General features: G+C 41.2%; 1 protein-coding gene across 32 annotated transcripts in view; it reads right to left on the bottom strand.

The window, feature by feature from the left end:
• Positions 1-13,886, bottom strand: part of EPB41L3 (erythrocyte membrane protein band 4.1 like 3) — a 143,661-nt gene that overhangs the window by 63,656 nt on the left and 66,119 nt on the right. For 29 of the 32 annotated variants that reach the window (XM_030011270.1, XM_030011269.1, XM_030011272.1 and 26 more), the window contains exon 2: positions 2,337-2,542. In XM_030011270.1, the coding sequence (XP_029867130.1) occupies positions 2,337-2,531 (195 nt within the window). In that variant the 5' untranslated portion in view covers positions 2,532-2,542. The remainder of the gene's footprint in view (positions 1-2,336; positions 2,543-13,886) is intronic. The other 3 variants (XM_030011277.1, XM_030011276.1, XM_030011278.2) reach the window with 1 other exon arrangement.

Raw genomic sequence — 13,886 nt, forward strand, 5'->3', positions numbered from 1 at the left:
CCTTTGGAGTCACAGGATTCAGCAGTAATGACCTTTGACACTTCACAGCTTCTCACTGGAGTATGAAGCAACATTACCAAGCTTGCACAACATATGAACCCCATCTACTTATGATAGTTGCTCAGAAATGTCAGTGCCCAACCTGTGTGATGCCTCCTTGCTCATTTTCAATGAGATAGGAAGGCAGGAAGATAGTAAGATTGCATTATTATACCTGATAGAAAGGACTAATTTCTGTAGTAACTGCTAATCTCAACATGAAAAAGCCTTTTTGTCTTCATTAAAATGTTCTTTTTTATATGTATAGAATGACAACAAAAAGTCACCGTCATGGATCGGTAACTTAAATCTTTCTTCCCAAGGTTCTCTCATACGAGTGATAGCAAAACCCATCAACTTCCTCACTGCGATTACAGACGGCAAGAGAGAGAATGATGCCCATTACTCCTTCAGTTTTGGGCTCTTTTAAAACCACCATTGCCATTAGCTCTGTCTCTTAGTACTGCGTTTAAGTGGTTCTTTCCTGTAATACAGACACTTAAGCCACTACGAAATATACTGGGCAGATCACTGCAGCTGGATTCAGCAATCAGCTTACAACAGGGACTTTTGGATTCAATCTGGTAATCTCAATGGGAAGGTCTTGCACATCCCTTCGCTAACCCAGTTCTTCTATCAAGGCTTCTACAGATACCGGCTCACAGGTGATCTTCTTTGGGAAAGGAAGGGATCACAGACCACACAACAGCATCTCAGGTCTCCAAACTCATGCCTCTGTAAACACAGATGGACAGGTTTGGTGCCTAAGGGTTTTGGGGTTTTTTTGTGGTTATTCTGGGGTTTGTTTTCATTTGGTTTTTTTAACATTAAAAGAAACTTGGGGCAGAAAGATTACTGAAGAAGTCTGGAAGAACAAAATTAGTAATACCTATGCCTAGGCCTGATAGAATTACACTTTAATGACCAGTTTGTGCAGTACCTTTCTCTTTTGGACAAGCAGCCCTGCCTCTTCTCCCCAAACTAATTACATGCAATTTCCGATCTATTTCAGAGACCAAAATTGTCCCAACATCAGTGGATGTGCGAGCAAGAGCAGAGAGGTCTTTGGTGGGCATGGAGCGAGGCTGATCAAGGGTTATCAATGGCAAAAATAATCAGCAATGAAAAAAAATAAGCAGTTCTTCCAATGGTTGATCTTCAGGAGCGATAAACACCAGAAATCCTGCCCTGCCATGTCTACCTCTTGAGGTATTAGAAGTCAGACATAAGACACCTCTTTTCATTTGGTCCCAGAAATATTTGTTGTCCCAAGCATTTAGGTAATGCTCCCCTAAATGAGGGAGATACAAAAATACTTTTTATCTGAAATCGCTTACACCCTCATTTTATCCCCACCAACAGCAAGTTTGGGCTGTAGCTCTCTGGACAAAAGCTTAAAACCCAAGACCACAACTAGCCCCAAACAGCTTCTACGGAAGCACTCACGGTGACTTTAAGTAATGCCTTACATCTGCTTGCTTCACCAGCACTGACTCCCAACTAGGTAAAATAACAGGACCCCACTTCACACAATCTGAATTTTTTAAAGGGTGGAGGAGAGGAGTATTTAGACTGACTTATTCCACTCTTCAAAGGTGAATGTGATCAGATGGGGGTTATAACCTCACGGAGCTAAGGGATGTGATTTGCAGGTACCTCACTAATTGTGTGTCACTTAACCATGAAGAACAATGTCTGTTAATCCTATTGACTGGAAATTATTAACGGGAAAAAGAAAGCAGCTTCCACAAATTTAATAAGTGCAACAATGAACCAAATGGAAAAGCATGTGATAGCTCTTCTGAAAGCTATTACATGAATAGTTAAAGTAATTATAATGCAGTCATTTCAGAACTACGAGAAGTTTAAGGGACCACAGATTCTTCATGGCTCACACATCAGACAGGCAAGCAGAAAATCAGTTTTTGGCAGGTGTCAAAGAAGAAATGAACTCTGAAAACATTTTCAGCTTCTTAAAAATTGGCACTGTTTGCTATTTAATGCAAATACAATATTGAAGATGTTTCCTGCTTAGTTAATAAGACCGCCCTTATATTGAAGCACTGGAGGCAGAAAGACCTGACATTAATTTCAAAACATTCTGCTTGAAAACTATTATTTTTTTAAATGCAGAAGACCAACCAGTCAAGATCTACAGCATCACACCAAACAGCCTTCCATGCGTATCGGAATATGTGTTTCTGCTCCTAACACACCAGGCTCATTATTTCCCAGGAGCAATAAGTGGGCACGTAGCTAGTTGCGTGCAGCGAGCATGCGTGCATGGGCTCCCTTACCTCCTCCTTTTTCACCGGTGTGCTGTGGGCTGCCACAGCCGAGAACTGCTCAAGCGCGTTTTGATGCTCTTCGCTCAGCTGCTGCTGCTGCTGGTCCTGCGGCTGGGCCTCCGCCGGCCCTTGCTGCGCAGGGCCCTCCTGCTGATCCTGCTCTTTATCCTTGGACTCAGAGTCCGACCCCGATTCTGTAGTCATGGTTGGTTATTCTGTAAAACAAGGCATGCAGACGTACTGAGTATGATCTTGTAGCCGTGAATTTGTAAGCTACGCTTACAAAATGGAGAAACATGAGGCGCAAGGTTTTTAGTCTTAATATGGTCAGCCTTTAAAACTAAAGTGGCTATTACACTGGCCCAACGAGGGTCCCTAGGAAAGCTTCCCTGGTGCAAAAGTGCAGGTCTAAATGCATCCATACTCTAAGGAAGAGCATGTTGCCATAAAATCTTATTCTACATTGTAATATACAGACATTATAGAACTTATGTTCAAGTTAAATTCAGACGTACAGTTCTACATAGTTCGTAATTCATAAAAGGAGAGCAACACTTTGAGTAAAGCTTGTGTGATTGAGGGCTCTATATCCAACACAATTCACTGCAGTTTGGGTTTCTAAACCATGTGGAAACTTTTGAAAACATTACATCTTTTGTTCTTTACATTGAAATCCACGGGGCTTGAACTCAACACCTGCACTCCCTTCTGCAAATGGACTCAAGTATTTTTGATGCTGCCAGGCAACATATACACTAGAAACATCTGAACTGGGCCCACCAGTATCAGTGGAAAGGTACAACTGTCCTTAAGCCCAGTTCTGTCCTTCCTGCTTGAATTCAACCCACACTTCTGCCATTTCTTTCTAAGTGCTAGAGCATCCAAAAGAAAAGATAAATACTTCCATTAAGTCATTCAAAGTGTTAGATTTAAAAAAAAGTGAATATGACTTTCCTTGAATGTGAAAAGTCTATGTTTTAACTTAACTTTGTCCAGTACTAAATAAAAATGAAAATATTAGCAATATTCATTCAAAATCTTAACTATTTCGATTAAATAATTTTGTTACAAGTATGTGGTTGGCACCCAATTCTCAAACTACATACAAGTAAAACCCAGCTTTAAAAAAATACTGTGATTTTGTATCAAAACAAGGATTTGAAAAGCAGACTCTGTGCCAGTTCAGAGTGTGCTCTCATGTTTGTTACTCATACGTTCTTAGTCCTCGTGATCTTATTCTTGAGCATTTTGCTTTTAAGCAACTCAAACCCAAACCAGTCTGCTGCAATCTATTTCTGTTCATCATCAGGCCATGATTTCTTTAACCTGGTAACCATAGCTACTATGAAATTATAAGCAGTTCCACAGAGTATACATCTGCTAATTCATCTGCTAGGAAGTCACTATCAACTCAACATACACTACAATGTTTACTAGTAGAAGCAGGTTTATTAATGATCACAAAAAAAGTACAGGGCTTTTTTTTTTTTTTTTTTTTTTTACTTAAATGTTTAATAAGCTACATTGCTTGACAGAAAATGTTTTAAATGAGGCCAATTACTATTTTCAAACTCATTTATGTATTCTGCACTTTTAAGACTAAGTTCTCCAGTGAATACATGTCTCTGTATAGCAAGCAAGTGCACAGCATTCAGCCTGTGCTCAGTTTTTGCACTGTGTGCGAGGCTGGGGGTGCACATTCCCACCTCCTGCACGCCAAAACAGCACAAGAGAGAAGCAGAACTAGAAAGCCTATATGGCATATTTATGCTACAGGCCACGTTTTCAAAGTACTAATGTGTGACATGCTTGTTTAGGAATACATCATAAATTTCGACACTCAAACTGTCACAGTTATATCAAAAATACCTTTTAAAATGCATTGTTTAACAAATTGTCTTTAGCATCTTCAAAAAGCAATAATTAACTCATGTCTTTTAAAATGTGACAGTCGGAAAGGCATTCATCTTATCAAACTTCAGATGTCCACATCTGAGAGGGTCACTTTTAACGTGGAGGAGAAAACCAGATGTTTCAGAGAGCGATTCATCTGACCTATTTTAGCTGCCTGCTTTAAGCTGAGATAAATCACATACTAGCAGGACTTCGTCCAACTCACTACAAAGGAAGCCTAAACAAGTTCCTCCGATGTAGATCAAACCAACCCATACACCATTTTCAATTCTATTAAGCAACTCTTTTTTGTACACTTTAAAAATTAAATTGCAGAACAATGTTAATCTCTCAGAGTTTTGTTTTGCCCATCTGTCAGCTCAACATGGAATAAACTGTTTTTCATCTGATGCTATTATGGTTGCCTTGCTTTAAAAGCACCCAGGTCTCCACAAACTTCACAAGTTTTCCCCCCACTTTCAAACCATGTTTTGCACAAGTGTATGAAGATATGAAATACAAATTAATCCAATAATTAATTCAATAAAATTAAACTATGTATTTGATTTTCTTTTCCAGAAACTATGAATTAGGATGTACAAAAAACTGATCAATGATTTTTGTAGCTGTAAAAGAACACCAAACAGCAGAGATGACCAATACAAAGTGTAATGTATGTAAGCTGTAGTACAAAGTCTTTTTTTTTCCCCTCTTGATATGAGTTAGAGCAGTGTAAATAGAAAGCAACTATCATACATGCTGTTTGGAAACAGTCACCCCAAGTATCTTGAGGCATTGATCTATGTAAGATCAGATTGCCAGTCGATATGAATCAAAAGTCTGTCTTCCTTCAGCTGCCATGACTGCGTCTCTGGAAGCTCATTTTTGCACACTATATAGCTTCTTTCCTAATGAACATTCATATCCTGGCTGTTCATGAGCATAGAAACACAAGCATTTAAATTAGCCCCATAAACACAACTTCATGTAGCATAAGATGAAAAGTTTTACTTTTCTTGCCAGTTACAATTTTGCATGTCAAGAACAATAAACGTGGTTCTTAGCTTCTCCTGGGACATTCCCGCATGAAGCAGAGCCTTACAATACTGTGAGTTACTCTCTGGGACTGTTTTTCTCTCCAGTTACACGACTCCTCGCTTGCTCTAAGAGTGCTTTGTTAGAAAACTTTTTGTGCATTACCAAATCTTTTAGCATAAGTGATTCCCTGGATACAATATTCCTGTCATTAGTCAGACAGCAGATGGATTTAATTAACCCAAGGTTACCCATTTCCAAATGTCGTCTTTATTTCCCTACACATACTAATATGTTTAATAACAAATACTGAGAACAAAATACTATTGATTTCACGCTGTTATCTTGCAGATGTAAATAGAAGCAAAGCAAACACTTTTTGAATCCAATTTCTTATAAACTTCTCAGATTATTGTGCTGTTAAAGATTTACCTCATTCCATCTAGTGCAGGTTGGAAATACCTAAATCACAAGACAGAAAACAACATTTATCTCAGTGCAAACCAACAGGTTGTTTTGCCTTCCTCAGCAAACAGCTACGTATCCAAATGAACTTTGAAAGCATTTCATTTTTTATAAATGGCACAACAATCCTTCTAGAAAGAGGTAGTTTCACTTATTGGAAGAAATAAGTCTTAAGAAATTTAACAACATAAATATTACTCTACCTTTGTTTGTACGCAGCAAACCTGACAGAATAGCTAGTAGTGTAGTGTCTACACATTTGTCAAACACATGTAATTGGCTGAGAATTTCTTATTCTTATTTTATTAGTTTACTTACTATACCTGGCTATGTACCAAAATCATGACTTCTAATGTGAATTTCAGTACAGGAAGAAAGAAATCGCTGAAGTTCCTTAAACTTTTTCTGTTGCCAGCACAACCCCCATATCAAATTCCCCTTTCCAGCAAACAAAAAACAAACTAATGAAAAGAAACTAAGAGCACTACCTTATACAAATGAGGTAATACTATGCAAGCCAGATGTGCTCTTGGATAGCTAAGTTTTGGCTTACAACCCAATATTCAAAGATTCCAAAAGATTAGCTGAGTCCAAACTTAACACAGATGCTGCTAATACTGGATATTCTAAGGCTAAAGTAAATTTGGCTACAGAATTCAATCAGAACAAAAATCGAGTCTTCTGATTAAAGGGAAAAAAAGAAAAAGCCAAGAACTAGCTTATTTGAATCCACTACTTAAAAATTAAGGTAAAAATGTATGTACTTTCAGCATTGTAAAGGTTTAAAATGTGTTTGAGAGAGCTGAGAAGAATAATTAAGGGAAGATAAAAATTAACACACTATCAAGGTATTAAAACACAACTTCAAAAAAACTACATGATGTTTTAAAATAATTATTAGATCAAATCACAGAAGATAAATCTTTCCATACTCTTACACTATACAAAGTAAAGACATTACATATGGATTGCAAAACCTGCAAACCACTTGCGCAAAGAGCCCACATTCTAAAACCTTCCAACACACCCAGTCCTTGTTACCTACAGCTACCGGCATATTGCAGCTTGGGAGATTACCATTTCTATTGCCAATTACCTGCTATGGACTTAAAGCACGTAATTTCCTTTTCTCCATATGAGAACCAAAATCATGTTGTCCTCTATGAATAACTCTCTGAGCAGGCAAAGCCCAGGCTATGTCACCTGGTCCCCTCCAGCAAGTGACAGTCACAATCTACTGTAAATATTCATTTATTCAACAAGTTATTTGACTCCTTGCCTCCCATTCTCAGAGCACAGACCTTCTGGGTTGCATCTACTGAGCAACAAAATTCACAGCTAATTGACAGCAGAGTCCACAGTTTAATTAACACAGCAGTCATCGATAAACCTTTATTTATATATAAATACATGCTAGTAAAAATACCTGCTATATTAAGCAAATGGAAGTCACATTACAGAAGAAATTGCAAATTAAGTCTGAATAAATTGTGATGTAATGACAAAACAAAATTGAACCAAGTAATTCAATGAACTATACATAGCCACTATTTCCTGTAACACAGAGATTAATGGTTTACATTTAACTGCTTCTTTGATCTAATTAATTCTCTTTGTGGAGAGTTCTCCTTTAATTACACTAATTTCTTAAGATTGTCACAAATCATTGCAAAGGTCCACATTTGGAAGTTATGTAACAAAATAATGATTCCATACTTCAAAAATAATGTTCCGCCTAACGAGAGACATATTTATCCAATAATGATGAGATGCGGATGAGAAGAGCATATGGAGAACAATATTGCTGCTATGAGCAGTAACAGAAATGTCAAAGTATGTTTCAAGAAAAGAAAACACGCCAGAATGCCAACTTCTAAGCTTGAAATATAAACTGTTTTCATCAAACTGCTTCAAGTCTCAGCTTACTTCATTCCAGTTGGGTTCCTTATTAGGAAAACAACTATTTTTTGTTGATCCCCTTTAACTTGGGTGAGTTCTGCCCTCACGTGCAGGAGGCACCTAAGCCACAAAAGCCTGGCGCAGGGTCCCCAGGAGAGGCAGGACCTCTGCTGCGCTTCACCAGCAGTTAAGACCGGCTCTTTCTTTACCCATCGCCATCCTCCGGTGCCGGCAGCAACCAGAGGCATTAGAGAGGAGGCATCTCCCTGGTGTTACGGCTTCTCCGGTGAACACCAACAAGCCAAAGCGACCGCAGCAATGTGGCCTGAATGGACACGGGTGGGAAACAACCCCCAAAAGGGCAACTGGATGCCCCCTCCCAACCGCACGCTGCTGTCACCTCTCTCATGCCAGCACCAGTGTAGTTTTGGGGGGCCGGGAGGCTCAGCTGGGAGGGCTGAACCTCCCCATCACGGGGAGGGGGAAGCAGCACCCCTCCTTCGGGCATCGGTGGGCACCCCGTCTGTCTAACACGGCTGCAAGGCTCCAGCCCGGCAAGTGCAGCCTTTGTACTTTAACTCACAAACACACTGGCTGTACTGTGAGTTTAGCATTGCACCTCAAACATATACATGTAACATAAACAAAAACACCTTAGAGCCAGCACATGGAAAAAACACAAAAAGAGAGTAAAAAACAATAGTAACAAGAGAGACAAGAGGAAAACCAATGGAGAAAGGTGCAAAGGATCAGGATGGGCTACAATCGTGCCGGCACAGCATGCTCCGGGTTAGCGGCCTTAACAGGTCTGGTGGCACAAGCCATGGGCCCAGGCATGGGTGCAGAAGAGAGACTTCAGGGAGGACAGGGAGGTGTTAATAAGCAATAATAAAAAAAAAAGCTGGTTGGAGGTGTTGCAACACATAGCATGAGTTAAAATACTTGTTTGGCCTTCTAGGAAGGTGCATGATACAAATTTCTTTAAAGTTTCTTGATTAAGATAAAAGAAGGAAAAACAGAGGCAACATCTGAGGAAGGAGTCATGTAATCCGGAGAAGACACCTTAAAACCAAGAGACACACCCTTCAGAGGGGACAAAAAGGCAATGGCAGACTTGAATTAGGACCCAAAACTTCTCCGCCCCAGGCACGCCTGCACCTCTCATGCACCACCACTGAAAGAAAACACAGCCAAGTGTTTCTGGAGAGATTATCCTCCGCCTAGCAAGGGCGGGATTGTACACCAAAGCAGAACCAGGGACACATGACTCAGGGATGAACATAAAAGACCAACATCAACATAAAAGCGGAAATGAAGACTAGGATGCAAAGTGACTTAGAAGCAGCAAGAGATGTGGCAAACAATAGGAAGAGAGTCTATAAATACATTAGAAGGAAAACCTGGCCTGTTACTGAACAGAGGAAAGGCTGAATTATTCAGTGCCTCATTTCACAGCAGCTAGCTGGGACCAGATACTCGGGGCATCTTTCACCTGACGCATAGGATGTGCAAGTGCAGACTGGATGGAGTAAGGGAAGAACAGAGCAAACACATCAGTAAGCCAGGCAGTTTCAAGTCAGCAGGAACCACTGGAAATGTCCCCACAGTGCTTGGGGAACTACCAGCAATCATCTCTAAACCATTAACCACTGCCTTGCAGATGCCAGAGAGGCCAGGTGAGGTCTAAAAGAAATTAAAAGACCCAACACAGGACCCAATCTTACAAAGGAAAGCAGGGATGGAAAAGCCAGAAATTACAGTGTACTTTTAATACCAGAGAAGTTACTGGAGCACACTGCTGAAGGAATTCTAATCCTGTAAATTAATGAGATTAGGGAAAAAAAACCAACAAACACCCAAACAAAAAACCCCAAACAGTCAACATGAATGCATCAAAAAGTCATGTCAAACTAGTGTAATGTCTCTCTCACTCTCTCTGACAGGACATCTGTCCCAGCTGATAAAAAGAAAGTGGTATAGACAACAGAGCCTATCTTTAGAAAGGCTTTTAAAACAGCCTCACATGACTTTTTCATGAGTGAACCACAGAAATAGTTTAAATGATTAAAAGGGGGGGGGGGGAAAGGTGTACAAGCGATTAAAAAAACCCAAACCCTAGCCTATGAACAGTTATCAGTAGCACGATGACAAGCTGTGAGAATTTATCGATTTGAGCAATCACAGCCCTTTGAGCATCAGTGAAGGAAGGGAGAGTGTCTGATCGTGCTCAGCATCACACCTGAGAGACTGGGGCACACTGCTGGCATCCTCACCAGACTTAAAGAAGAGAAAAGCAGTTTGACAGAAAACTATATATACACTGAATCTGACTACATTCCTGTAAGTGTAACAGCAACAAATGTGGGGACCTCAGAAGTGAAAAGTGATGGGGAAGTTATGGGTTAGGCAGCAGGAATGAAGCAGCATGAGGGTCTGAAGTCATGCATTAAGCAAGATGAATTCCAGTCTGAGACATGATGCTGGAGCTGTTCTGCCTCCTGCAGCACCAGGGATAAGTATACAGCATATTATATTTCAGTATGGGATTCATATTTTTTCAAAAATATGCATTAAGAGGCATCAAGAAGAGAGTAGGAAGAACAAGAATAGGTTTAGAAAACATGACCAGTGGAAAAAGGTTTAAGGAGGTGACTTTTTTAACCCTGGGAAAGGGAACAGAGAGAGTGGAGCTGACAAGAGCCTCGCAATACATACAAGCTTCTTGGAGACAGAAAGTAATCAAGCATTTGCTAACAGTGGAGAACTTGATTGGCATCAAGTGAGATTTAGAGTAGACAGTATATCAACTATAATGACAGTCAAGAAGAGGTTATCTATAGCTGTGTGGAGTCGTAACTGGAGACTTATGTACAGATAAACAGCAGCAGCAAAATCCTCTGTTTGCAACTTTATAAAGCATAAACAATTATTTTTTTGAGTTTGATGATGCTACTCCTTCCACTTGGGTTGGCAACTCTGAATTCATAAAATGCATATATTTGCTTCTGCTTCAGAGCATCTGGATGCACAGGATAACATTTTTACTTCCTGTTTACCTTTCATTTCTATGATGCAGTGAAATTACCCGGGTCTGTTTTGCTCTCTTGATGGGTGGCTTCCTACAGCAATAAAACTCAGAAACACTGCAATTTCTGTTGCCCCTCCTGCACACAAGGTTTATGAAGAGTATGACTGACCAGGTTCCCTGAAGACGCCAGATCACCTTTTGGAGGTCATATCACCTAGGGCACCCCAAGGCTACCCTAATTTCTGAACAGGACAAGAAAAATCAGGCCACCATAACCTGTTTTGGCTGGTTTTTGCCTGCACTGCTGATCCAAGCAGTTTTCCCTATGGGCAGACAACGCATTTACTGGAGGAAGAAGGGAACTCTGCATTCTCCCACCAAACTCTCTGTACAGGTCTCCAGGCACGGGGTGCAGTTCCCGCTGCACCCTTCCCTGCACCCAGAGGAGGACTGGCTCTGCCCCCTTCATCCCCCAATGCCAGGATTCATCCATCAGCTCCAAAAGCAGGATTGTGGCCACTGCCCACCGCTCACGCTGCGGCTCCTGCCGACAGCTCCCGTTTGGAAGAGACCACACACACAAGCTGGCAAACACACGCCTTCCTGGGAGTGCTGGGTATTAACTATAGAAGTGCACAGCAATTAAACCCAAGCCTGATGGCTATTTCATTCATTAAAAAACAACAACAACAAAAAAACCAAACCAAAAACCACCACCAACACCAAACTCACCACCAACAGCAGAAAAAAACTGTCTGAAAAGGTAAAAGGCGGACTCGCAAGAAACACAAGAAACTGCTGCTTTCAACAGACTTCTGCAAAGTGTCCGCTCACCGAAAAGCTTTACTCTGCACAAATACTGCAATTGCAGGAAGGTAAGGGGGAGCATAATACAGAAATAACTCAATAAATAAGTATGCTGATAAACAACAGGGAATTACAGGGGGGAGGCAGATGTGAGGAGGAGGAGGAGAAGGAAAGGAAGGAACCAGTAATGGGGACAACAGCAGCATCCCACACATGCAGTCATGAAAGAATTGCACAGAAACACCCCCAACTTCACCCTTTCCTCATTTCAGTTAAAGAAAAAAAATCTAGGCAAAAGAAAACACAGCAAAACTACTTGTAGTGCTGTGATTACAACTGATTGATAAATACTTCATTCAGCAACTAAAAAGGCAAGAAAGAGCCCTCAATGGCACACCCTGATTTTCTGCAGACAAATGACTTTGATTACTTGGGTTACATTTACATGACGTTTTGACCTTTCTGAATTGCTCTGGAGCCAAATGTTCACCTGGAGCCCCCTGTGCATCATGCACTATTTAAAAGTTGTATTTAATGCTACAGAGACTGAGTGTGCTTCAGGCATCAGATCGTTAAAGTTCATATTCTCTTCTATTGAGCAGAAAATAGAATCAATTCAAAATTTAAAAAAAAAGTTGCATGAGCTGCTGACACATGGCAGGTGTGCTGCATTATCACACTACCCTCAGGCCAAAATACTGTAACACCTGTGAACAATATTTTCTGTTTCATACACTACCTAAACAGACTGTCCTCCAGTGCTCCCAACCTGGTGACCTGTCTAACCTCACAGAAACAAGGGAATCAGACAAGCAAGGTATAGATCAGAGCATCAAGCCCATCTCCTCCAAGGGCGTCCTGCTCCCTCCCACCAGACATTTATCTTTCCAGCTCAGGTGATGTAAAAGCCTACAAAGTAAAACAGAAAAAGATAAACTATGAATATCAACATGGCTTTTCTGATTTCCTGGACATCTTACAAACTACAAATTAGCACATAAACCAGTTGGGTTTTGCTTTATTTTACTCAGTGGTACTTGACAAAGTCACAAAGGACTGCTCACTGATGAAATAAACCCTCCCCAGCTTATTACTTGCAAAAGCAATGTAATATTACAATTATTTTTCTTCACTTTTACTGTGAACAGATACTTCCCCCCCATTTTTACGGTTTTGAGGCGATTCTTTTTTACATTTTTGTAGCCTTTTCTCCAATCCAGTGTGGTTCAGAGAGGGAAAAAGGGAAGCATTTGGGGCAGAGAAGACAGACATTCTGCAGTCAGATGGCTAACGCCTCTTCCAGCCAACCACTGCTGTTTCCATCCTCCACTGCTGCTCTGTCCCAGCAAGACATACATTAGCACTATGGCTGAGAGCTCTGCTCTCAGCTCCCAGCTCTGGCATGGGCCCACACGTACTGCTGCCCTGAAGCATGCTCAGCTTCAGCAGGCCACAGTGTTTTCCATAAACCTGCCCAGAACTGAGCTTTTTAAAGAAAAATTTTTAAGGGGGTCATCCATCAGTTCTTGGAAGGCAGCCGTCCGACACTGGTCATACAAGACAGGGCATTTGAGCAATGGCTTCCCACCATGGCATGCCAGACCTGTGCCTGCTCTCCATCACTGGGGAGCTGCAGGTTTTCTTGAACACTGGATTAAAATAATTGGGAAAACTTCAAACTCAGGCAGACACGAAAGGAAGGAAGAAGTAACAGGCAGCAAAAAACCCAGAGGAACCACCCCTGAATCAATACTGGGTCCTAGTTAAGTAAAGGCAGCTCTGTGGTGTGAGGAGAGCAATCGTGCTGAGACCTGGGGCTAAGAATGCTCCTACTTCATCTTCCTCTTCCCCCCCCCTTCCCCCCCCCCCAATATCATACTAATTTCACATCCCGTTTTTCAACTTCTGAAGGCATTAAATAGGTCTGATGCAGTAAGGCTACATGATGAGGCATCACAGAGTGTTTAGTTGTAATAGCTTTTGTTTTTCTGAAATGGATTATTCACTTGGTATTTAGATTTTAATCTCCTGGGCATTCACGTCAGTTTTGAACAAAAAACACACGCTGCAATATCAAGTAATAGACTTTCCAGTTTGGAGCACCGCATCAGGAAACCACCGGCTCCCCAAACAAATTAAAATCTTGCGAGTCTAAACAACCAAACTCGTGGCATCAGACAGCCAGCTTTTTACACTTAACCTCTTCTGGGATCCCCATGCTCCCCAGCACTTTAATTACCTGCTACAGATTACAAAAATACCGTTCATTTGGCACCAGCAGCTAGCCTGCGACACCCCTGCTCCAGGTTATACTGTCACTCCAAAACCATCCTCCTGGCCCTACGCAGACGACAGCGTGCCAGACCATCAACCAGGAGAAACTGCCAGCGCTGAAAATGCAGTTCAACACATCCCCTCCAAAACTCAAGTGC

This window comes from Aquila chrysaetos, chromosome 4, assembly GCF_900496995.4.
Source record: "Aquila chrysaetos chrysaetos chromosome 4, bAquChr1.4, whole genome shotgun sequence".
Taxonomy (NCBI): Eukaryota; Metazoa; Chordata; class Aves; order Accipitriformes; family Accipitridae; genus Aquila; species Aquila chrysaetos.